The 26,649-nt window shown below is 39.4% G+C and overlaps 1 protein-coding gene across 1 annotated transcript; it reads right to left on the bottom strand.

Annotated features, from left to right (window-relative positions):
* On the bottom strand, positions 1-26,133 carry fn1a (fibronectin 1a). Its single transcript, XM_043248936.1, has 46 exons — positions 25,807-26,133; positions 25,520-25,645; positions 25,216-25,353; positions 24,983-25,114; positions 24,447-24,584; positions 24,014-24,172; positions 22,867-23,064; positions 22,590-22,772; positions 21,845-22,021; positions 19,944-20,099; positions 19,729-19,857; positions 19,378-19,521; positions 17,499-17,620; positions 17,187-17,355; positions 16,820-17,005; positions 16,565-16,693; positions 15,703-15,792; positions 15,419-15,619; positions 14,090-14,368; positions 13,140-13,403; positions 12,966-13,060; positions 12,595-12,763; positions 12,378-12,464; positions 11,357-11,548; positions 10,678-10,950; positions 9,418-9,609; positions 9,219-9,308; positions 8,873-9,139; positions 8,670-8,786; positions 8,015-8,179; positions 7,696-7,851; positions 7,469-7,582; positions 6,758-7,027; positions 5,908-6,095; positions 5,412-5,499; positions 5,143-5,322; positions 4,960-5,049; positions 4,677-4,865; positions 4,468-4,557; positions 3,214-3,662; positions 2,836-2,974; positions 2,575-2,742; positions 2,069-2,194; positions 1,880-1,986; positions 1,686-1,802; positions 1-822 (listed from the first exon to the last, which is right to left on the bottom strand). Exons 1-46 carry the CDS (start codon positions 25,934-25,936, stop codon positions 754-756), a joined length of 7,437 nt encoding a protein of 2,478 aa, XP_043104871.1. The 5' UTR covers positions 25,937-26,133; the 3' UTR covers positions 1-753.
* Positions 26,134-26,649: the final 516 nt, after the last annotated feature.

The raw sequence follows: 26,649 nt of genomic DNA, 5'->3' as shown, positions 1-26,649 counted from the left end.
CATTGTAAAAAAAAAAATTTATTAAAAAGTATTTTTGTCCACAGTAGTTAAGACTTTGGCACCTAAAACACAAACATAAAAACAGTATACACCCATAATCTGCATTCCATCAAAACCTACAAGGGATAAATTAAAAAAAAAAAAGTTCACTTCTTCATTAACAGTGCTTTCCTTTGTCTCCTGACGAACACAAAGGCCACAGATCAACCAACCAATCAGATTAGGGAGGGGTGAATATTACATCATACAAAGAGAATGCCTACAAGGCACAAAGGTTTTCATTGTGAGACAGTGCTTGTTTTAGAAAAGAACACTAATAAACGTTTTGATCATTGACAAAAATACACAAAGAGTCACAAAATCCTTAAAAAAAAAAAAAAAAAAACACACAATCAGACAATAGGCAATAATACTGAAAAACACAAAGGCAAGATGTGTTGATTCTCTGCTGATGCTCCACTGATTTGAGCCTCAGAGGATGTGAAAAGGATGTCAACAGCCAAGCTTCAAATCAGTGGGATCTCGGCGTAGACGGACGGTGTCCTTCCATCCACTGTGCAGAGCGAGACTGGCTGCTGACTCGACCAATCAGAAGAGCGAGAAGTGTTGTCTCTGGGCGTGACGTCACAGGTGGAAGCAGCAGGACAGAGTTTGCAGTGTGAGTGAAGATAAGGACAGAGAGGCGCTGAGGGAGCTAGATACAGTCTCTGGGGGCCATGTCCTCTCCATTGTTTTGCAAAAATTAATAGAGATTTATTCTAGAGGGCTCTGAGCATCTGCTAAGAGGTCTGGTCTCAGGCACTCGATTGGACACTGAATGTTCTGTAGGAGAAAACAAAAATATGCTTGTTTTATACAAAATGCAAAACATTTCCACATATTAAATGTCAATACAAAATTAACAGTGTCTTTACTTTTACTACTTTAATTTTATAAACTTTGTTAAACATTTTAGGGTACTTATCTGATTGTGTATAATTGTGTACATTATGCAAAAGAAAAAAATGGGTTTATAATCTTAATAAAAAGTAACTAGCTCTACATCATTGTCAGGTGACTTTTTTATGTAAGGAATATTGGTGACAAAGATCTTTAAAAGACATCAACACTTTTATTCAGCAAGGATGCAGTAAACTGATCTAAGAATACTGAAAAATGTATTACCGTTTCAACAACAACAAAAAAAAATTAAGCAGCATAACTATTTTACACAGCATATCAATATATTACAGATTTCTGACGTATCAAGTAATGACAAATTTTAGTTTCAGCTTTGCATCACAGGAATAAATTACATTTTAAAATATATTCAATTGGTAAACAGACTATATTCATATTTTTAACAACCATTAACCTTTTAAACAGTAGTGTGTACTGTACATAGCACTATACTATATCTGCTGTAATTATACTCAAATCTGGGGCCAGTAAATATAAACACCATGATGAGTGTATTGAGAACTAGTTTGACTAATTAGCAATTAGCCAAGAGGTAATCAGTCTTACTTATCTTATTCAAATTGGGCCAACCTACCATTTTTTTTGTAACTGGCTTTAAAGAGTTGACCAATCTTGAAGAAAACATTTAAGACTAGTCTGAGTAGTTTATAAAACTAGCTCTTGGCCTTCATCAGAGAATTAATTAACTTTCCATGCCTTTGTCTGTCACATCTATAAAACCTCACCAGTTTGCGAAGGGCGTTCTCTCTGTAGCGGTCGTAGGCATCAGAGCGCACTGGAGGCTGAATGAGGTCCGCGTCAACTTCAGCACCAGGACGACGACAGTTCTCACAGCGCCAGCCCTGGAGAGACAGCAGGGGGTTCGTCATATATAATACAGAAACTCATGATGTGTAAATTATGGAATTAAATATATTACCTGTTGACCCCCATAGCATGTACATGTGCAAATTGCTCCGAGATACTCCTTCTGCCACTGGTTTCCAACCTGGTAGAGCTTCCCGTCATCATAACAGGTGGATTCATCTACAGCAGAGAATGAACATCAATCAACCGACACATGCAAACATTCAAAGTCAAGACTCAACTGTTGAAAAACTCTGCTTACGGGGTTCACACTTGAATTCTCCTTTCCCGTTTCCCAGACAGGTGCAGCTCATCGTGTTGCCGTTCTCAGCGCGACGGTCCCACTTCTCGCCGATTCGGTAGTTGTGTCCATTATCATGGCACCACTCTGCAGATTCAACGATGTGCGTTGGTTAGTAACACAAACACTCAAAAGTGGCTGGAAAAATACATTTGAGAGTTTCCAGTGAATTCATCCCTCACACACATTCACACGGTGGTTATTGCGCACAATAAGCTAACCTCAGAGTTTAATATCGTCTGGTTAAAAGCTGACAATACAAATCTGAGACATGAGCCACCTCATCTCTAGCTGCCATGTTTGACATCCTCTACAAACATGTCTGGAAGAGCTAGCATGGGCAACAGTATGGAGTTTTATCTATATTTGTCTTTTTCCTTCGCATAACATTTGTAATTGGCAAACGGTCACCCATGCTAGAGTGAGGTATCGTGTTTAGCATGTCGCTGCGCTTCTCATTCACTCACTGGATGAATCGCATCTGAAATGACCACTGCCGAGACCAAGGCACTTGCACCAGAGTTTAAAGCCCGTCTCGGACATGCGCTCCCACTCAGCGTCCACCTCATGGTAGGTGGCGGTGAATGTGTCGTAGCACACATCCCTGCCCGTGGGAATCACGCCAGCCCCTGGAACTAAAGCATATGAGGAGTGAGAAACTTGCAAACTTCATGCATGCAAACTTCTGAAATGCGGATACGTATTTGTTTGGTTTAAGGGTGATTTACCACTGTTTCCAACGGTCACAACATCTTCTAGGACTTTCTGTTTTTGGTCTCCGTTGACAGACTCCACAAGAACATTGTAGGAGGCCCCAGAGGTGAGACCGATCAGTATAGCACTAGTGGACGTACCAGGCAGACGCATCTGAAGGGGAGAGAGTGTATGTATTAATAATATACTACACTATATACACTATAAAGAAAACATCAGTAGATAGAAGTTGCATTATATATGTGCATTATATATGACCAAACAGGTAATTTTTTTTATTCTCTTTAATTCTCTTATGCACATGGCTCAATTCAATCTTCTTGATTCAGGGCCTTTATGATCAAACATTGATATATGCAATCAATAGCGAATAATATATATGTTTTACTCACCTGGAAGCTCTTCTCACTGATCTCTGTGATGGGACTGCATGAGACCACATACTCGGAGGTGTGTGGCACAGGCTGCCACATGATAGTGGTCTGGGTCTGAGCTTCCTGGGGCAGGTTTGTCTCATTGTAAATGCCACCGAAGGGGAAGTCAGGTTCAGGTCCCTCGCTCACCTGCACCACTGGCACTCTCTGGCCATCTGCTCCCGGAAGGGGGATGTAGACCAGGGGCTCGCGGTGGCTTGGAGGATGAGGTTGCTGGCCTTTATTGCCCAAGTTGAAGCTCTGATATTCAGTGTAGATGTGTTGACCCTGCTGTCCCAGTGTGTTGTGTCTGTCAGGGCCCAGCATATGTACGTGGTTGTTAAAGGGGTTGCTGTCTTCTGGTACATCCAGGATCTCATGGTGGGGCCGGCTGGGGTCAGGAAGCTGGGGGGTCAGAATTTCCAGTTCTAATGGGAAAATTGCATTGGGGCAAGCAAATGAGTAATGCAACAGCATATTTTACCAGCAGAGGGCAATGTAAATCACATTTCTTACCCTGAACCACAAAACCAGTTTTAAGTCACATAAGCATATGTCTAGCAATGGCCAACAGTAAGCTGTATGGGTCAAATATTTTTCTTTTATGTTAAAATTTATTAGGATATTAAGTAAAAATCATTTTCCAAGATATCTACATTTCCTACTATAAATATATAGTATTTTTTATGAATAGTATGCATTGCTAAGGATTTAATTTGGTCAACTTCAAATGCATTTTTCTCAATATTTTGAATTCTTCCAGATTCCAAATTTTTAAATAATTATATTAAATGTGCTTTGCTTAAATCAGCCATGCCTTAATTGCTTTTGAATTGAACTGATTCAAATAGGAGCAGCACATATGATGTAATATTATATAATACATACCACAAGCCTGTATTATGTAATATGTATTAATAGCTTCATAAAATACGTTTTAGTGCAAACAGTCCCACAGAACTACTATCCAAGTTGATGTAAAAGTACACTACAGTTTGGAGGCACTTTTGTTTAGCAAGGACGCATTATCAAAAGGATCACTAAACATATAATATTGCAAAATATTTCAAACAATAGCTTTTCTTTTAAATGCTCAGTTTATCAAAAAAAAAACTACCACTATTTTATCATTGATAATAAGCAGGAAATCAGCATATTAGAATGAGACATTCAAAATCATGAGACACTGAAGACTGAGGAGTGTAAAAGAAAGCATAACAAAGGCGTACTTACGAGTTTTTGCCTTTCCAATCAGCGGAATGCTTCTCTGAGCATTATTTAATGCCACTATCTTGATAACGTACTCAGTACCCGGTTTCAAACCTACATGTACAGAGCACAAAAACGTTAATAAAAAAAAAACAAAAAAACTATCAGCATAAATGAGGAGAAACAAAAAAGGCACAACATTATGAAAGCCATAAACTGAGAAAGAGCAGTACCAGAGATGGAAGCGAAGGTCCTGCCAGCCTGAGGTCGAGGGGTCAACTCTTTAGGAATGTCTCCAGCTTCTTCATAGGTCACGTAGTATCCAGTGATAATGCTTCGTGGAGGTTCCCAAGTGAAGGAGATAGAAGTAGGAGTCAGAGAGGTGAAATGGAGGTTTGTGGGTGGACTGATAACTGGTTTTGCTGAGAAAAAAAAAAAAAAAAAAAAAAAAGTTAAATATTTAATAAATGATTATGACATGACATGACATGAGATATGATATCAAATATTATATACCTGTAGTAGCTGTAAGGGTGAAAGGCTCACTCCGCGAGCTTCCATTCAGAGTATAGATATTGATTTTATAATTAGTTCCTGGCTCCAGACCTATAGAATGCAGAATCATGGGATCAAATCGGTCTCAGTTTTCAAAACAAAATATTTACCCGGCCTGTAAAACAAGTTGATATAGTTTTGTACCAGTAATGGTGTAGGTGCGTGAATCGGGTTCAATGGTTCTCTGAATGGGGTTATGGCCGCCCATGGTGGGTGTGGCCTCTACCAGGAAGCCAGAAATGGCCTCTGTCTTAGAGCGCCAGGTGAGAGTGATGGAGGAGTCCTTCACATTGGATATACGGACCCGTCGAGGTGGACTGATGTCTGCGAAAATTTGATCTAAATTAGGTTTTGGCCAGCACACAGTAAATTGGTGAAGAAAGCGTGTCCATGTTTTAGTGAAGATGGCTTACTCTCAGGCGTGGTGATTTCTCCTTTGACACGACGGCTGGTGAGAGAGTTCTTCACACCGTAAACTTCCACTTCATAATCAGTGTCAGGCTATAAACAAACACACAGGGGGGGAAAAAAAATTAAGCGAAGCCTTAAAAAAAAATTCTGAAAATTATATGTTTTGTAAAGCAAATCTGGAACAGGCTTTAATCTTTGATCTACCCACTGACCAAAATGACAAGGTAGATGTACAATGTGAGGTTTGCCTGATGGAGATTAGCATTGCTCTCTGACTACCAGTAACCCGCAACCACAGCTAAAATCAAGAAATAAATGCCTCAAAACCTGAGGAACAGCTGTTTCAATAGAGATTTTTCCATGAAACCCCTCAGTGCTGTTTTAAACACTTTTGGTCATGAAAAGCATGAGGGGTATTTTTTTCAGCATTATGTCTAATATCGGTAAGGCTAAAGTTTTGAGAGAATGAACTTCTGCAAGAGTGAGATGGTTATTCACCATGAGTCCAGTGGCGTGGAACTCAGTCGAGTCAGGGGGGATGTTGTCCTCTTTGGTGGGCCCATTCTTGTTCTTGGGGGTGACGGCCACACGGTAACCTGTCAGTCTGACGTCAGAAGAAGTCCAGGAGACGGTGAAGGATGTTGGACCCACCTGAGAAAAGTGCAGTCTTGAGGGCCCAGGAATAGCTACAGGGTGAGAAGAGAACATTAAAGAAAAATGTGGTATATTACCAGATTTTCTTTTGCATTTTCTAAAGAACATGACACTCACTGCCACAGTACGGCGATGTTGTAAAGGATATTGTTGTTGGTGTGCAATTGCTAAGTGACTACTAAAGTTAAGTTACTTAATAAGTTATTAACACAGTAATATTGTATAGTAATATAGTAGTACAGTAATATGTGAAATGTCGGAATTCAAAATAACCATTTTCTACTTGAATATATTTTCAAATATAATTTACTCCTGTGATGCAAAGCTGTATTTTCAGCATCATAACTCCAGTCTTCAGTGTCACATGATCCTTCAGAAATCATTCAAATATTCTGATTTGGTGCTCAAGAAATATTTATTATTATTATTATCAGTGTCGAAAACAGCTCGGCTGGTTAATAATTTTGTGGAAACTGATACTTTTTCAGATTGTTTTTCGCTTGGAAAGATAAAAAGCACACTCTCTTTAACTGAATGATTAAACAATTGAATGATTTTAGATTTCAATCACTAAATAGTAAATAAGCAGAATAAAAAAATTATAATGATAGAATTATTTAAAATATTATTATAGTAAGGAATACTGAACAGACTTGGTCTTAAATAGCAGAAGAGTAGCAGTTTGAAGTAATACCTGTTGTCTGAGTGCCCACCAGTGGAGTGCTGGGGGTCCGATCATGCAGTGCGATGACTTTAACAGTGTATTCTGTGCCCGGTCTGAGGCCGTGCAGCACTGCAGACTCATCCTCTCCTTGTGGGGCAGGGAACAGCTCTCTCTCTCCCTCCTCTGGACTGTAGTACAGCACTCTGTAAGAGGAGACCACCCCGTCAGGACTCTCCCAGGAGATGCGCATGGAGTTTGAGTCCACGTCAGTGAATCCCAGGTCTTTGGGCTTGTCCACCACTGGAATAAAAAAATATTTGAAACTATAAATTAATCGGTTTTAATTAAACCTGATGTCATTACATCTGCAATATTCAGAATAGAATATTTACAAATTTATAACTTTTTTTGTGAAAAAAAGTGAACATAATTGTACTGACTGTGTATTTGTCTTCCAGTGCGTATTAAAACCTAACTTGTATGACTGACACATTTATGCACACTTCAATAGTACACTTTGTATATATATATATATATATATATATATATATATATATATATATATATATATATATATATATATATATATATATATATATATATATATATATATATATATATATATATATATATATTTTTTTTTTTTTTTTTTTTTTTTTTTTTTTAAAAGTGTACTTCTGTTTACATTTACACACTATATGACACTGAAGCAAAAAAGATTTTCTAAGAGTTTACACCTACTTGTGACTACATTTTCGACCAGAGGGGGGCTCTCTCCGTCCTGTCCCAAAGCATACACACTGACAGTGTACTCCGCTGTCGGCATCAGGCCAGAGAACGTCATTTCAGTCTGGTCTGTAGTTACATGTGAAAAACATACCAAGTTAATTCTCGCTCTCACAGCATTACCTCCTCCATTTCAAGAGTAGGCACAACACAATATTTTTATTGAGAATGATATGCATTACCCGGAGCAACCACTTCAGAGAAAGTAGGTCCCTGTCCATTTAGTGGAGTTCCTGTGACACGATATCCTGAGATGGGACCCACCGCTGGGCTCCAGCGTACAGTAATAGTGTTGTCTTTCACATCGGTCACCTCCATCTCTGATGGAGACTCAATGTCTGTTTTTAAAGAAACAAAGCCCATTATTTATACCTTTTTTTATTCAACTGAAAGTCATACTGTAATTTTACACCTTGTCTTCCTATATCCTTAAGAAAGTATGCCAAACCAACAAAGAAAGAGCTAACACACACACACACACACACAGATGCATAATTCTACCTGTTCTGTGTAAAACATGGATGGGGGTGCTGGACGCAGGGCTGTCCCCTCTGCCGGTCACAGCGTAAACAGTGATGGTGTAATCAGTGCCTGGACGGAGGCCTTCGATTGTGGCAGTAGACTGGGAGCCAGGGACAGTAAATTCCTGAGGAGCGTCAAAACCTCCTGGAGGCAAAAAAAAAGATTTAAGGGCTTCTAATTCCCTGATCTTCAAATATAACTGGCCTAGCGATAGGAGATGCAGTTTTGGCCAAATGATCAGAGCCGCTATAGACACAGAGTATACATAATATTAATTTAAAACATTTATTTGACAATTACATTAAATATTATTGCGAATACATGTAAGATAAGAGCATATGTGTAATGTATTAGCTATTAACAATAGGATAGGACAGTAGGATAACTTGGGGTCTTCATGGGGACCTGATTTCAAAGGAGGGCGCAATTTGTCACATCAACAGCTCTTGTTACTTGTTAAACATCATAGAGAATGCAAAAATCTGAACAGCTGTAAATACTGTTTGACTTCCTTTCATAGACATTTGCCATTTTTGCATTATTCTTAACAGACACATTGCATGTGAAAATCAAACTGAATTTTCATGCCAAATATTTGTGTTAACAACTATTTCTGCGGGACCCAAATACCTACCAGACTCTCCGTGTGTGATCCTGTAGTACCTCACAGTGACGGAGGGGGCGTCCCAGCGAACGGTGATGCTGGTTGGTGTTGAGGAGATAACTTCCAGGTCAGTGGGGGCATCAGAGACTAACAGAGAAACAGTGATGAGAGACAGTTAGTACAAACAAAGCGAGCTCCAATGACAAATCAAAAGTCGCATAGAGGCATCGTACTGGTAGACTGAGTCCCAGTCAGAGGCAGACTCTCGCGGGATACACTGACGGCGTAGACGCTGATGCTGTACTCTGTCTCCGGGGTCAGGCCTGTGAGGGTGAAATGGCTCCTCGACGGGGGCAGCCTTTCCTCTTTTGCACGTCCCCCACTGGTCATTTGGTAGCGGATACGGTATCCTGAGATAACGGCCTGAGGAGCCTGCCAGCGTACGGTGAAGGAGTTGGTGCCAACATCAGAGAACTGCAGGCCGACAGGTGCATCGAGGACTAAGAAGAAAAAAGGATGCATGACTTAGCCAACCAATAAGAAACAGCTTTATTCTACGGTTTTAGGCAACAAACTCACCTGTTCTTTGAGTGCCAATGGCAGGGGAGCTCTCTCTCTCTTCATAGACACAAATCACGCTCACCAGGTACTCGGTGTTGGGCACAAGATCTAAAAATCACACAGGGAGTCTCTTTACTAATGAGTATTCACTATAGACACTACAGACAAAACTGCGCAAACAACAAAATAAGAGTCAATTCTTCCGTAAGTCACGTACTGCGAAGAACGAAGTAGTTTGTGCTTCCATATACAATGAGCTCAGTGGTGTCATCGTCGTCGTCGACTGGATGATAGCGGATGATGTAGTGGTCGATATTAGAAGGTTTGGGCACCTGAGGGGCTTTCCAGGTCACCAGCATAGTGTCTGCGGTCACTTCTCCGAACGACAGACCAGATGGAGCAGGGACGGCTAAAAGACAAGAGAATGGAAGGAAGGCCAATAATTTTCATTTCCATTCAAAATCTGCTTTGTTTTAGGACATTATATTTTGATGGAGGAAACATAGGAAAATATTTGTGTATATTTTTCGGACACCGTGTTATTTTAGTATTATTCATATACTATTACCATAAATTATATTAGGAAATCAAGTATTATTGAATTGAATTAAATTTTAAGGTTTCATTTGACTTTTCTTTTATATGCTCCTTTGTCATTTCTAATTTAGCTTTATTTTTGTTTTAGTTTAGTCATTTTAGTACTCCCACTTAACATGTTTAAGTGGGAGTACTAAAATGACTAAACTAAAACACTTTATTCAGAGATGAACCTCTAGTTTTACGGCTTGTTTAGAAGCCACTGGTAGAGGAAAGAGTGAGAAAATGAGCACTTTTAGAGGTCTGACTGAGAATCTGTTTATGTGAAAGCAGACTTCACACAGTCATGTGGGTCTACACATCAGTTTTCTTCAGTAAAAAGAGAGCAGGGAAGAAAGAAACAGAAGGAGTGGGGGAAGAGCATGAAAAAGAATAATAAAGTGCTGAAACAAGTCACAGCTGCTAGTCTTTCTTCAATAGGCTTTCGGACCAGGATATGGCTGCCATATGTACTTAAAGAAATACTGCAGCAACAAAGAGCAGGAATGTTCAATAAGTATGAAGGCACAGATTTATTGCACACTCATCTGCATTCGTTTTTTCATAATTTCTAGTCGATGCGTTTAAAGTGTAAAAATGTAACTAATTAATTGTACTTTAATGAATTAAGTGTTGACCACTACTTTTCTCCGTATCTTTCATATACCTTTCCATTCGAAGTTTACGTTATACTTTGTTTTACAGTTGAAAGCGACACTGAAGACTGAAGTAAAGATTGATAAAAAAAAATCTGGTATTACAGAAAAAAAGCATTATTTAAAATATTTTTTCTTTTTTTGTGAGAAGTCCTCAACAAAGGTATATTTCTGTCAGATATCTATGACCTGGAGACGTTGTTCAGCAATTTTGTCCCTAATTAGACAAACACACAAACTCTTACCTGTTTGCTGGGTGATGGTGATGGGTTCGCTTTCTCCATTTTCTGTGACTGTGGTGACGGTTATGTCGTAATCAATACCTGGCTCCAGACCGTGCACAGTATAAAAGCCTTTTGTGGGCTCCACAAATTCAACAAAGATTGGGACACTGTCCCCAGCCGCCAGCACTGTAATGCGGTAGCCAGTAATGGCGGTGGAGTCAAGAGGACTCCAGCTGAGGCCGATAGTGGAGTCAGTGATGTTGATGAATTTAAGGTCAGTTATTTTGGGCACATCTGGAGGAGAGAAGATACCAGAGACCCGACACAGAAAGACGAGGTAAGTCATCTGACTAGAAAACGGAGCCTTCATGGTTCATATTGTGATACTGAACCATGGAGAGGACTGTTAGCAATTTGTGATTTGACAATAGTACAAATCACATATGACTTTAATGCCATTTTTTTCACAAAACTGACCAAAAATGTGAGATTAAAATCAAGCTTCTATGTTCTGTTTGCCAAAATAGTCTCATTAGGATTAGTGTTGACAACAGAAACATATGCTTTATTGAAAGTTATTGAGAAAGCAGTGTGTATTAAGCAATTTCTCTGTATTTAATGTCTCAAAACACATTAAAAGCAAGTACATCGGTGGAGAGCTCTGGTGATCTGTGATTCAAAATTGTTTTCTAATACCTACCCGGAGTCACAGTGGTGGAGACAGGAACGCTCTCCATGTCATCCTTCACAGTAAACACACTGACATTGTACTCCACTCCTGGACTCAGATTCTCTAAAGTGCACGAGTTCTGTCCTGCCTTCACAAACTCCTCTACAGAGTTCCCTTGCTGTCCGTTGGTGGGAGTGCAGGTCACCCTGTAACCCGTGATGTCTGCGGGAACAGAACAAGTGTCAGCAAGGCAAGACCAAGCAGTACATTTGTGTAGTGGACACACAAGCTCATTTGAGAAAAGACAGAACATTAACATTAATTACACAGTGTTCCTGCGTCTTACTTTAGACCGAATGAATTGCCATGACTTTTCATGGAACCTTTTAGTTGTTTGTATGCAATTGCTGGAACATTGCGATTTATGAGTTTGTAAAATTTTCTTTTTGAGTGCATTTATTAATAAAGATCAGCATAAGAGAATGCTTGATTAAATATTTTAAAACAGTAAAACTATAGCTATTGCATGACAATTGTATATTATATAACTGCTTATCTTGTTATTTATACTATATATATATATTTAGAATTAGAATTAAAAAAAAAAAAAAAAAAAAAAAAAACTGTATCAGTAAACATGTATTTGATGTTTTGAAAAGTCCCTTATTGTTCCCTTACTAGTTTTACTGTATTTTTGAGCAAACCCTCATACATATACATACACATACATCTATATGAATAAATGAACATTTTAGGAAATATTACTGCAATTTAAAACTGATTTCCATTTAATTTTTTATTCAGTGTCACATGATCCTTCATAAATCATCCTAATTTGCTGCTCACAAAAATGTCTTATTCTTATCAAATGTTTCTTATTCTAAAAATGCTTGATCATTTTTGTGGTAACACTTACGTTTAATGCGTCTTTGCTAAATAAAAATATCAATGTAAACAAACGGAAGTATATATTTGAAAAGAAGTGTATTTGGTTGTTGGTTTAACAACAGATATAAAACAGGATTTGTTCTAGGAGCATCTCATTACTAACCTGGGATTTTAACATCGTTCCATTGAACTGTCAGCTCTCCAGTGTTGGGGTTTGACTCCAGGTTCAGATCCGTGGGTGGAGAAAGAGCTGTAGACATATAGTCATAAGACAGCTGTGCAACTCCAGCAACAGTGTGAGAAACGTCCCTCTCACACTCCCAAATGTTCAATTATCTCATTAAAACGAGGACAGAGAAAAGCGGTTTGTTCACACTTACGAGTGACCACGCGTCGAGTGATAGGGTTGCCATGCTCATGACCATTGATGACCGGCTGGACACTGTAGGTGTACTCAACTCCAGGAGTTAGACCTGAGATGAGGACACTACCAGACTCTGAGATCATGTCCCTTGGAGCTTCTCCCCCTTGGCTGGGCCTCACGGTCAACTGCAGAGCAGAATTAGAGAGTAAACACTGGGCATTGTGTAATCATGGATGAAATGTGTGTGAACTTGAGAGAAGGGAAGAATGTCAAAAGTCAGTTTCTCAAGAGTGCTTTCACCTTTCACATGTGTCTTACAACGGCCTTTAAAACAAGAGTGATTGCCTGTAGCTGTGCCAAAACGGCTCTGGCATGTTTCAACTGTACCTTGTATCCAATTTTAGACACAGGGGTCCAGGAGACAATGATGGAGGTGTCTGTGACATCGGTGTTGAAGTAAGGAGCATTTCCCATCGGCTCGACTGAAAGCCAGAGAATATTGCTTTAGCATTATTTTAGCAAATGTATTTGGAACGTAAAAGAAAAAAAAAAGACACTCACGTGTGGTGAAGGAGGCGAGAGACCCCTCACTAAGCACACTGCCTTTTTCTGCGTGCAGAGTGGCAGTGTACTCCGTATCCGGCTGCAAGTTGAGGAGTGTGTACTGCGATATGCGGGCAGGAATACGCAGCTGTTTGGGGTTTGAGCCCTCCACAGTCAGGAAAAGTCTGTAACCTGTGATTTGAGCCCTAGGAGCTGACCAGATGATTACAGCACTGTCTTCAGTAACGTTAGTAAAATGAATATCGGTGGGTGGGTCGGGCTCTGTGAAGAGAAAAATAATCATTTATTATATTATATTGAGTAATTGTTGAGTAATTATTTTTGTAAATATATTATGCAATGGTGTCTCTCTAGCGAAAATTTAAAAAAACTGTTCTTCCTAGTTAATACTCTTTATTTTTGTCTTGTTATTTAGTAAAATTATCTGAACATAATTTACATATACATCTTTTTACAGTTAATTAAACGTAAAAGTTTTAAACATTATAACAAACTGAACAAGTCAATTTCTTTAAATATATATTTTTAATAATTTGTTTTATTTTTATTTTTGTACTAATTTCATTGTATTATCTAATAAAAATATGTACAAGTATTTTTATAAGTTGAATTTAACTTAATACAAATGTTACAGAAATATATGCTTTATTATAAAAAGAAAAATCCTTGAATTTTTTTTTAATAATAAAAAAATATTACGTTTATGAAGTAAATAACAAAAACATTTTCTGCATCACTTCACTCCATTCACAATATTCTATTGTCAGCATTTTTGTCTAATAAAATGTGATGTTTATATATAAATATATTGCTGCAAACCAAAACCAAAATGCTGACAAGAAAATATTGTGTATGCATGTTCATGCATTTTTACTGGACAAGAAGACTATATTGATTAAGAAACCTATTTTTTGCTGTATAGAAATCCTCTTTGGATATGTTCTTACTTGTAGCTTGCTCTCCAACCAGGGGCTTGCTCTCTTTCCCTGAATTGAGAGCAAAGATGGAGAAGTGATAGAGGGTTGCAGGCTGGAGGTGTGTGATCTCAGCGTAGGCGTTCTGTGTCACCGGGAAGGGAAGCTCTCTCTCTACCAACCCATCTGGACCCACTTGGCCCACAGATACACGGTACCCTGACACCTCTGTGGATGGTCCGGTCCAAGTGATTGTGATCTTAGAGTCAGACACTTCAAAGAACTGCAGATCAGTAGGAGAAGGAACTTCCTCTGTGGGTAGAAAACAGTATTTTTTCTTCTTTCAGACTACCATGGATAAAGGTTCATGCTATCCTAATACTTGCTCCTCAGTAAAACCTTTTTTTTTTTTACCTTGAGTCTCAAAATTTAATTCTGACCTTCCTTTGAAGGGCTTAAGTTTACTGTAGCCTCTCATTCAAACATGGCAATCCATGTGTTTACCATTCTGTAAAACTTGCTCATCTGAGCAGAAGAATCCAGACACCCAACCGACAAACCAGCCGGCTTGACAGGGAAAGAATAATAGGCTTCTAGACTGTTTGTTTTAAAACCAGCCATAATGTTTCACCATCAAAACCTGATTGCATGTGAAGCTAAAATGTTTGTGGAACCATTTTTGTAGCATTTGCATCATCAAGATTACACAGAAGTATCAGAGCATGCTATAAAAGTCAATGTGGGTAAACACCAGACAAACGTCTCTTTATTGAGACCCAGACAGTTTTGCAAGGTTGCAGTGTTTGCCGATATGGCAGATCAGGATGAAACAGTCAGACCTCTGAAATGTTCTCCCAGCCAGTCCCCATAAAAATCAAGATCTGCACACTTTCAACATATTACCCTATAAGGGATTCACGGTGCGTTTGGACGCCGACTAGCTGACTCAACTCAAATGTGATCTTATCTTTGGGCTGCCAGACAAAACACCTAAATCTAGTCAAAAGAAAACAATAAAAAGACATTTATGGCTTGATGACATCATGTTATGTTTCCACTGCACTACAGAGATCAGACCATTTGTTAAACAGAAGTTATTATCTTCAGATGTATCCTGACACACAGCTGAGGTCAAGTAACATATCTCTTCTCCAAAATTGAGCATAAATCAAACCCGTCAAGAACAGATCCAGATTCACCCCAAAAACTAAATAAATATATGGTTCTATTTAATAAAACAGAAGCCTGTTTTAGGAACATTAGTATTTGTTTTTAATTTAATTAATTTTTGCATTTTACATTGCCACCTCATAATAGTTAATTATATGTTTTAATTTCCCTTTTTGGGATTCGCCCACATACCTGCCAGTGGTTCTCCAGCAGTTGTGACCTGAACAAAAACAGGTTCACTCTCCAGGTTCTCTTCCACTGAGTAGATGCTGATGTTATAGAGCAGACCAGGGCGAAGGTCACCCAGGGTCACTGAGGTAGCTGTGTTAGGCAGGTTCAGCTCAGTGCTACCAGAGCTACCCTCTTCAGATGGTGTGTAAACCACACGGTAACCTAAATAAACGAGACATTTGTGTACAACTTGTGTATAGTCACATAATGGTTTGTTTTACTAAAGACTAGCAGCCTGTGTTTACCCGTGATAGGGGCCACAGGTTTAGACCAGCTGATGAGGATGGCGGTCTCCCCGACATCCTCCACTTCGTGATCAGAAGGAGCATCAGGAGCTGTGAAAGCACAAGCAAAGAAGATCACATCATCATATAATCACTTCAAGTGAGACTATTTCTCGGAAAACAATTATTTTCTATAGCACTCAAATCTTTTTATACTATTATGTTGTTCATTTATGTTGAGTCATGTCATGTTATGTTAAACTGAACATAAATACATAAAAACGGCATCCTACCTGAAGAAAAATTAAAAATTTAAGAGGGGTATTTTTGAGGTCTTGCATTTTAGGATTAATCACTATTATTATAGCACACTTTTCATAATCGAATCAAATATTTTTTTTACACCAGTTCCTTCTGAATATTTAGTGCACCAATAAATATGTCAAGTCATATATGTGACGTTGTACCACAAAACCAGTCATAGCATAACATTTCTAGCAATCGCCAAAAAGTACATGCATGACTTGAGTCCAAAATCATTAGGATGTTAAGTAAAGATCATGTTCCATGATTAGTAATATGTATTGCTAAGAGAAGTTTAAAAGGCAGTTTTCTTAATATTAAATTTTTTTTTGCACTGCCAGATAATCAAATAGTTGCATCTCAGCTAAATATTTTCTTTATCCTAACAAACCATACATAAACAAAAAGCTTATTTATTAAGCTTTCAGATGATATATAAATCTCAATTTCAGGGAATTGACCATTATGACTGGTTTTGTGGTTTGGCATCACATATGGCTTATCCCTGATGGTTTTATAGGACTAGAAAGATGTCAAAACGACCAAGAAAAGGCAAAAAAGACAGAGAGTAAAGGTTTACCAGTGGTCTGGGAAGTAGTAAGGATCAGGTTAGGTTCACCTTCTCCTGTCACTTCATACACATTTACAGTGTACTTCCTTCCTGGGAGAAGTTCACTGATGTTCACGGATGTAGCTGTATGAGGAAGGTCTGGAAAGGGATACTCAAGTTAGCAGGTATTGTAAATACAGGCGCAGTCAAGTTCTACAATCAACTGCAGTCAATGAGGTTTGATATTCTCAAAAAAAATGTAGAAACTGTAATGCACATACTAACCCAAGATCATGGGCTGTCCGGTCTGCCCTCCCTCCTCACTCAGCTCATATTCCACCCTGAATCCAGACACTGTGTCGGACGCAGACACCCAAGAGATGACGAAACTGCTGGAAGTGATCTCAGTCACAGACTCTGAGGTGTCCACCATCGGAGGAGGAGGGGTGGTCTCTCCCTCAAAGGGAGTCACTAGGGAAGAAACAGAAAGGGGAACATTAACAAACATTTGGACACAATAAATCTTATTCAAATTACAGATGAATTCAGGAATTAATTATGCTTGGCAACGGAGTGGTTTCATAGACAAATACATGCGCACGCACATTTAGTAAATGAAAACCGTAGCCATTTGCTTCGTTGGATGACTTACATGAGCCATGCACCGTGGAGAAATCAAAGCGAGTGGTTTCTCTACGTCCAAAACGCAGGATGCTAATGAGTTGACCCTCGTAGGTGACACCAGGCTTTAGTCCAGCGATAGTGTAAGAGTTCAGATGGCCTGGAATAGTGACCTCCATCCATTGGGTATGGGTGTTTTTCTGTTAAAAATGAGCATGCTGTAGCTAAACAGACTCCCATAATTTTTATGAGATAAACAACCTCGCCAACACAGTCAGAAAGCAATTTGAGTAAATGAGCAAAGGGTATACAGCATACAAACGAACAAACAAACGTGACTCACCGGTCTCCATTTGAGTATGTACTGTGTGATGTGGGCAGAAGCAGGCGCGTTCCATTGGATGGGGTGAGAGTTGGGCTGGTTGCCAGATTCCGAAATAATCACCTGGACTGGACGATGACCACCTGATTGAGATATATAAAAGTTTTTTAGGGTTTTTTTTTTCAGCCAAGAGCACCTAAATCATGCTTATCATGCTAATACTGTAAAACAGAGTATTTGAATAGTGTTTCCACAACTGGGTTTCTGAGTAAATATGTTTTTTGCCCTAAAAATACATTACGGTTGTCAGAGGTGTTCTAGGAAAGAGAAAAAAATGTTTGTAGCATTCGTGTGTTCTGGTCCTTTTGGGAAATGCTGAAATGGGAAACGTAGCACTAGCCTGTGAGATTCTTACCACAGATTCAGCACTGAGACATGAGGATGAGAGGACCACCACCGTCTCAGGCTTTTAAACCTTTCAATCCAGCAGACAAGCTACTCTAATAATAAAAATCGTTCTAAAACCCCCAGCAACTTTTCTGAAGTGGTAAATCTCTATTATTTACCCAACACTGTATATAAATCTCATGTTTTGTCTTGCAGCCTCATAAGGCAATATCCCCAAATTGCTTCTGATTTCAATCTGGTCCTCATTTTTCCCAATTACTGCCATGAGGGTAGTCTGTACACAGCACTTAAAGTTCACTTAGTCTGCATTACGTTCCGCCAGCCTGCACCAGCTTCACCCCCACTGTTCCCAGCCTTCTCGCAGCTGGCCGCCATTACTGAGGATATTGCTCTGGGGCCGCTTCCACTCTCTGAGCAAAAGGGATCACTTCTGACCCCAACAAGCTCTTATAAACAGAGAAAACTTTATTAAAGCAGACCTTGTCGGATTTTGTGGTTCTGTATAAATACAAGTCACATATTACATTTGGACTAAAAAGGACTAGACTTAATTGTAAAAAAAAAATAAATAAAAAAAAAAAGAAACACTGTAGTTGCAATTAGGATATATATCAAGTTATACAACTAATGTTAAAAATATTGTAGTTAGAGAGACATTTCTATAGTTAAAAGAAAGAAAAATGTTTAGAATGTTACCAAAAAAGATAAAGATTACATAATATTTCCCCATTCTAGTCACTAATAAATGTAAGGTTTAGCACGGCACAGCTAATCAAAATTAAATCACCACTATGTCTTATACAACAGCTTTCTGCTTAACCTTGGATTCTTTTAAAATAGTAAAATCTTACATTTCCACCTTCACACTGTCCAGCCCTACTTGTCAGTTTTCCTCTACAAAACACTTGAGTCAACCATTAACAATGGAAACTACATAATTGCTAAATGACTTTACAGATGCTGTGCAAGCAGAAAAAAAGTAACAGGTTTGGTCGAATTTCAAACTTATTCCTTGCACAGGACGAAAGAAACTCAAAGACAAACAAACAGTGCCAAAAGGGCTGTAGGGGGTGATTGAGACAGCTGTGTTGATTGGGTGTGTGCTTTTCTCCATCCACAGAACTTCAAAAGAACAGACGGCAAACACAAGGCACGGGCCCACCCAAATCAAGGTGTGGATGAGGGCATCTTAAAACCAACATCCTTGATTTCAAACGCTGCCAGAGGATGAGCATTTGTTGAAAGTTGTAAAAGAAAAGATCACAAGGAAGAGTGAACCCTAATCGCCACTCCAACCAACACCTGGGAGAAACGGCAAACAGCACTCTTGCTCTCAGTAAACATCTGGAAGCCTTTGACTTCCAAACCCCACCCATGCCCACAAGACTACTTATAGAAGTACTCAGCGCGATCCACATGTGTGTGTGAGTGTGTGTGTGTGAGAGAGAAAGAGAGAGAACATGTGCACAATAAAAAGATGCTGTTTACTCACCAGCGAACGTCTGCTGAGGCTCGCAGCTTAACTCTCCAATGCCATTTCCATAGCAGTAACATCTGTAGTGGATTCCCTGAATAAGTTTGTCCCAGGACTCTCCAATCTGATAGAAAACTCTAGTCTCTGGCTCCTGGCACTGGTCTGGAAATAGAAATCGGAGTAACGCGGTCATTATACAATCATTAGTTCGGTCATTTCTAGGGAACAAGGCTAAAAACTGCTGATCCTAAGCATCCAATTTGTAGTAAAAGACATTCTAATTGTTTCAAGAAATGTTCATTTAAGCAAATAAAGACAAATTTCTCATTTCTCTTCTAATTGATGAAATCCTAGAAGTGACCGGCTCACCGATAGCGTCACACTTCCAGCGTCCGCGGCCTTGACCGAAACAGGTGCAGTTCATCATGTAGCCTTCGTCGTGCCGTTTAGTAAAGGTTTGATTTACTTCGTAGGTCAAATTATCCACAATGCACTGGTCTGAAGATGAAAAGACGAATGCATGTTTGCACAATAATGCATAACTTCACATTCATTTCAAATGAGAGAGAAATGACAATTCTCACCTTTGATTTGTGAGTAAGCGATGCAGCTCCATTCTCCACGGCCATTGCCCACACATGTACAGCGCATCATGTGACCAAGGACATCATGGCGTCTGTCCCACTGATCACCCACACGATACATCACACTTTCACCAGTGGTACACACCTCCTCATGGGCTAAAGGAAACCGATCAACACAAATTTTAGTAAAATGCTTAAATAATAACGGCCAAACCTGCAGATCTTTAAATTCTCAACTGACCTGCAAAAAAACAAAAAAACAACAAAAAAAAAAACACTAACCACACTTCAAGGCTAATCAGCCAATGAGACAAGTATATATCTGTTTGGAAGCACTTGAGGACTTCCAAATAACTACCTCCTAAATCCTTCACAGAACAAAAATGATCATCAAGTACAGCAGGAGCCATAAAGCATCAATGGGAACTTGGGAGGATTGGCAACTATAGCTTTTAAATAAGTAATTAAGTCAAGCCACATTCATTTATATAGCGCTTTATACAATACAGATGGTTTCAAATCAGCTTTGCAGTAATAAACAAGAACAATATTAATGTTCTTCAGTTATGAAACAAATACAATTTAAGCCATACTTCAGCTCTGAAAAAGATCATTATTCAGCTCAGTTTAGCTCAGTGTTGATTCAGTTAAATTCACGTAGCATTAAGTTATAACTAAATTCATTAGTTATAAAGCAAAATCAATTTAACTAAAAAGCAGCTGTACAGAAGTAAACTGTATCATTATTCAACTTAGTGTTGATTTAGTTTAGTTCAATAATAGTGAAAGTTCATCAAATTATAAAACACATTTAATTCAGCCGAAAATAGCTATAAATCACCAGCTACAATTTAGTTTGAGGAAGAAAAACCCAATCCAGTTAGCTGAATTGTTTTTAATGGCCTAAAGAGATCAGTATAATTAATCAGTTAAGCAATTTGAGGGTCAATTAGGGTCAAACACAAACTCAATCCTAATGACCACAGATCCATAAAGCTCAAGGCAGTTCCTCACAATCGGCCTTATTGTTTTAACTGGGATATCTCTGATTGGTGTATCTGGTTAATAAAAGAGGATGGGAGTGAGGAAATCTCTCCAGGGTTAAGAGTGGAGGAGGTTGCACAGCTGCCCTGGAGACCAGCCAGATGTAGGATATGCTCCACTGCCAACCAAAGCCAAGCTCCCCTTCGTCTGCACCCCCGGCTATGTGTGCTTAAACAATAGCTGAAGCTTCGAAACTACCAACGTCTTGCAGATAGTAAAACCTACAAATCAAGTAATTACTTGCACTGAAAACCAAAAAAAGTTGATGTATGATAATGGCTCCTGGGTCGAGACACGAATCTCTACCCCCCACAAAACAAACATGAGAGGGCTACACAAAAAACAGCTCTGGTTTCAATCAATGTCAGATCACCAATATCAATAAACTCCCTAGGGTTTGCCTGGCTCTAACTGGCACCCTGGTGACAGAGACACCCATCAAAGCTGAGTCAGAAGGAGGCGTTTATGTAAATACAGCTGAATAGGTGCTGAGTGATCTTTTGTTTCACACAGTTAACATCCTCATCTTAACTGTTATCAGATCTCCTCCCATACAGACCACAAGGTAATTGAAAAAGCTGTGAGACACATGTAGTGACACTTATTTTATCTATTCAGTCTTTTTCCTTATATGCCCAAATAGAATAGGGCCTGAAATGCGATGGTTAAGAGTTTAAGATAAAATGGTGTGCTCAAGGCACGTTATTAAGATCCAGGATAGTTAGAGCTTATGATATGCTTTCATATCACAAGCTTCTCCATTTTCCTATGTTCAAAGCTCCTGTCAAGTTCTAACCTGCTACTCTCACTTTCTCTCTGGCTCCAACATTTATTGCTAGTGTTAATCTGGCACTTACCTGCCATGGGACAGAAGCCAAACCGCTGCTCTCGGTCATAGTTATATGTTGTGCCGCACCATTTCATGCCATCTCTCCTGCCATCAGCGGTGCAGTCAGTGTAGTTACGGCCATTGTAAAGGAACGGGAAGTGACAGAGTGCACCGTTGGAGTTTCCTCCTCTTGTTGTGACCATAACTAAAAAACAAAGATATTTACTGTTAAATAGTAGCAGTTTAAAGAGAAAAAAATTTTACTTCCAAAAAATTTATGACATGAACAGTCACCCAAGGGTTTGGGGTTAAGTGCCTCGCTCAAGAGTGTAACTGTTAACCAGCCTTAAAAATGTAGACATGATGGATATGTAGATATCTGAAGATTTTTAAGCTATGCACAATTTTATATATGATAAAATACACTACACATTTAGTTTCATTCAGATACTTTAGAATTACACTACCATGTAAGAGTTTTTTTTTAAAGAAATGAATACCTTCAATAATTAATATTTAATTCAGAATGTATTGAAGTGACAAAAGTATTTATAAATGCAAAAGCTGTTCTTTTTTACTTTCTATTCAAAACAGAATGCTGAAAAATATTTAAATATGAAACAACTGTTTTCAACATTGATGAGAAAGTTTTCACATGTGGTAAATCAGCATATTTACAATAATTTCTATTTTGACCTTTTTTTTGTTACTGCATTTTTTAACAACTAAATGCAAATTTGGTGCGCATAAGTTAATAATGTATATAAACGTACCATTCTTGCTGGTACAGAAGGAGTACTTGTAGTCTTTCTCAAAGTCGGATGAGGTGCTGCACCAGAGCTGTCCATCACTGCGTCCCTCAGACGTGCAGGAGTAGAACGTTTTCCCCATAAACACAAAAGGGAACACACACGGCTGGCCACCTGAGCTCCCACCATACACCTGGGGCTGACTCTCTGAATACACGCGCACACACACACACAACAATAAAATACAAGATACAAGCACAGCATGCAATCTAAATAAACACTGATCGACAATGACACTAACCTGTCTCTTCACAGCTGACACCGTTGCCCAAACAGGTACACGACATCTGTTTGCTGCCCTGGGTCTTGATCCAGCGCATGCCCAGGGCGTAGGAAACGCCTGCGTCTGTCAGACAGGACCCCTCCGTGGGGGGTTCAGGCACCCCCTGTGGCTGGAACACCGCAGGCTGGACATTGGTCACCACACGAGACCCTGTACCTAGAGCAAAAATAACACGAGGCCCATGAGGGGTCTTTTAACACACAGGGGTGCCCCAAATAATCTTAAAATCACTTTATTGTAGCTTATATTAACATAATGTTAACTAAAATGCTAAATGCACAAAAAAAAAAAAGATTTACAGCTCTCAAACTGGCTCAAAAAAAAAAAAAAAAAAAAAAAAGAGGATTGGACCGTGATATTTAGTCACTGACATCCAAAATGAGCCACTCATATTCAATATGAGAGCTGCTGTGAGGAGGAAGGTCATCAATGAATAATGATTTCTGCCTTTTGCACAAAGCAACTGTATGATTTCAGAACACTTGGTAAATAGGACACAGTTCACAGTTATAACACACTTGCTTTTTTACTGTGTTTTTTTCTTTTTGCTGAGCTTGACAAATGTGGTCATTATGAACTGTCACATGATAATTAGCTGTGTGATGATTCCTTAAAAACAAAAGGTTTTTTTTTACCTTTTGGGTCAGTGTTACTTAAAGCTGCAGTCTAGAAGTTAGTAAATACAACTGTATGCATGTTGTGGAAGAACATTCTAGCCAGAGTTACTTCTCTCTGTTTATGACTATGAAAAATCATGTAGGTACTGGCCTACTCTGCAGTGGTACCTACATGAACCAGTCTAAACAGGCAGAATATAAACCTAATGATTCAGGACGAGCGAAAAACACGGTTTGGAAAATGGATTCACAATAACCTTGCTTATAATATACATTTTGTACATTTTGAACACCAAAAAAGTTATGGACTGCAGTATAAGTAATATTCATATACTACCACAGTGTTTTGAATTTTACTTTTACATTTTTAACTTAATTTTTTTTTATTATTTTTAATTTAACGTTTTTTTATTTTAGGTTTAATTTTCAGTTAATATTTATGTTATATTTCAACTTTATTTAAATGATCAAAAAAGTGAGGTTTTTACCCAGGCTAGTGGTGTGAAGTGATGCATGTCTCTCGCATTTCCACTCTCCACGTCCATTTCCAGTACACAAACACTGTAGCACATGTCCACGAGAATCCGTCTTGCTCCACGTATCTCCGATCCGGTAAGAAGTGCGTGTGTCCTGGTCGTTACAGCGATCTGTCATGCACACACAAACGTACAAAGCAGATGTTTCTCATCACGATCACGTCGCGGTTGATTCTTCTAAATAAACTATTTTTTAAAAATGCAATAAGTAAAACGTTTCCCTCTTCAACCCAGTTTAAAAAGGCCTTGCGCTGAAGCCAGAGAGTTTAACTGCACTTTGAGTGGATAATTAAAGTGAAATCCAGCTGGACAGATGGGAGATTGGGAAAGGGAGTTTTGTGTGGTTTGGACTGTTGCACAGTTCTGAAAAGGGTGGAGTTCTTACTTCTGGATGTGCATGTGATACGTCCACTTCCTTCTCCTAAACAGGTGCAGTCCACCATCATCCAGCCTTGGTAGGGTTTCTCCCAGGTCTCACCAACCATGTATGAGGTGCCAGCAGCATTGTCATAACAGCGCTCCGCTATCAAGAAAAAAAATGGTTTTAATAATATGATGATGTTAACACTATTACAGTTCCCTTCCATCATGTCCAAAACCACTATAATTAAAGAGCCTATTAAATTACTTGGTTGCTTGATCTTGTCTGTATCAACATATTTCGTACCGAAACAGTTAATATGGGTGGGACATATTGGAGAGATCGACCCTTTAAAAACCAAATAGCTGATAGGTTGCATCACAGCCATGAACCATGACTTGCTACTTGTGGTATTAAGAGAATGAATATTACTCTTCTACAAAGCATTTGATTGGACCAAAATCTGCAGTCATAAATAGTTTTGGGCCATTTCACGAGAAGTGAAAGTTACTTCGTAGCGATCACACAGACAAAAAGCTTATTGGGTTTTTCAAACTCACCAACAGGTTTGCAGGTCCACTCTCCTTTTCCATTTCCCAAACAGACACACTCCAGCATGTAGTCTCCAGTATCATGGGGTCTCCTCCATGTGTCTCCAATCTTGTAGGAGTGCCCTCCCTCATGACAGCGGTCTACAACAGAGGCCAAGTAGGTAAACAGCAGCACAACTCCAAAAAAATCGTCTTTCCAAAGTGCCATTAAGCACAGAGAAGGAAATTTCCAGTCTACCCACTCGCAATGGTGCAGCTGATTTTCCCTCGGCCTGAGCCAATGCAAGTGCAGTCCCAGATCATCCCGTCCTTGGGCCTCTCATAAGTCTCTCCAACCCGATAGGAGCGAGCGTTTACTTTATCATAGCAGGTTTCCTCAGCTGGAAACAGACACGGACTTTGTTCTTCATACTATTCAGAGTTAACGCTCCAAAGTTGTCAAAAGCAAAATACATTAACGTGCATAAAAATGGTTATTAATTTAAACAAGTGAGGAAACATTCATCCGGTGCTCTTAAAGGACAAATCCAGCGTAAGGGGACTCACCATCAGGCTTTGATTTACACTTTATACCAGAAACTCCGTGACAAGTGCAGAGCAGTGTGCTGCCCAGATAACTGCGCTCCCACTGCTCTCCAACTCCATAAAGCTGACCATTCTCAATACAGCCATCTACAAAAGACACAATAGAGCTATTCTGACTCAACAACAAACCACGATCACAAACAGAGTAAGCCTGATGCGCATTTTCCAGCGTTTAAATTGGCAATGCGCTACTAAACCGCTAATTCAAATACATCAAAACAAAAACAAACACGCGTAGGACCGCATACCTTGGGACACGGATGACACCGAGTGTTCCTGAGCTTGTCTCCTATGCTTCCCCGTTCCTTTCGGCATACACTGCACAGTGCAGGCGAGCAAAGCCACCACCAACACCGTGCCCAACGGGCCACCGGTCATTTTCACAGGTGAGATGAAACACAAGTTCACCGACAGTTAAACCTCCCTTCCCTAGCAATGGAGGCTCGAGGAGACGCGGCAGTTCACTGGCTGACGGTTTCAGATTCACCACAGCCTCTTCAAGTCTCCAAGTTCCCCGTTTCTCTCCCTGTGCGTCCTGCCCCTCCTGCTCTCGCGCGCACCTCTGCGGAGAGCTCAGATGTGCGGAGCGCTTTTATTTGACCTCCACATTCCGCCCTGCCTGGAGGAGGAACTACCTCTGCACACGCGTACGAGAGCCACACAGACAGACACCCAATCTGCAGCGCGCCTTTTGCGTACAAACTTTAGGACAATAATTAATTCACGCGAACGCTCGCGAACAACCAGTCAGTGCAGTCCCCTTCCGTTTTAGAAATATCGTTGGGTTTCTAATTCAATACGCCAGTGTTAAGTATTGACCCAAAGCTGTCCGTTTAAGGAAGCCTGCGAGTCTGTCCTAATCTAATAGAGATCATGCTACAGTTGGAGCTCATGAATGTCCCATGTCCCATTCACAGATGGTTCAGGGCTCTGCATCCATCTGAAACCAATTAGACAAACTCTTAACTTTAATAACACTTCCCTTGTGGTAAAATAAAGTCATTCCCAGTTTACTAAAGAAATTAGGACTGAAAGTGGACTCATGAAACAGATTTAAGTGGAAAATAAAAAACTTTCTTGACTTTAACTTT

The sequence above is a fragment of the Puntigrus tetrazona genome, chromosome 9, assembly GCF_018831695.1.
Source record: "Puntigrus tetrazona isolate hp1 chromosome 9, ASM1883169v1, whole genome shotgun sequence".
NCBI lineage: Eukaryota > Metazoa > Chordata > Actinopteri > Cypriniformes > Cyprinidae > Puntigrus > Puntigrus tetrazona.
The sequence above is the reverse complement of the archived record's forward strand: the minus strand, read 5'-3'. Positions and strand labels throughout refer to the sequence as shown.

Bases quoted from the DNA above. Each gene is read 5' to 3' on its own strand.
- fn1a (XM_043248936.1), bottom strand. From the start codon at position 25,936: ATGACCGGTGGCCCGTTGGGCACGGTGTTGGTGGTGGCTTTGCTCGCC. The intron at 8,180-8,669 runs GTAGGTATTTGG...TTTTGCCTCCAG, and splicing joins GATCACACACGGAGAGTCTG to GAGGTTTTGACGCTCCTCAG. The intron at 5,500-5,907 runs GTGAATAACCAT...GTTTGTTTATAG, and splicing joins TCCACGCCACTGGACTCATG to CCTGACACTGATTATGAAGT.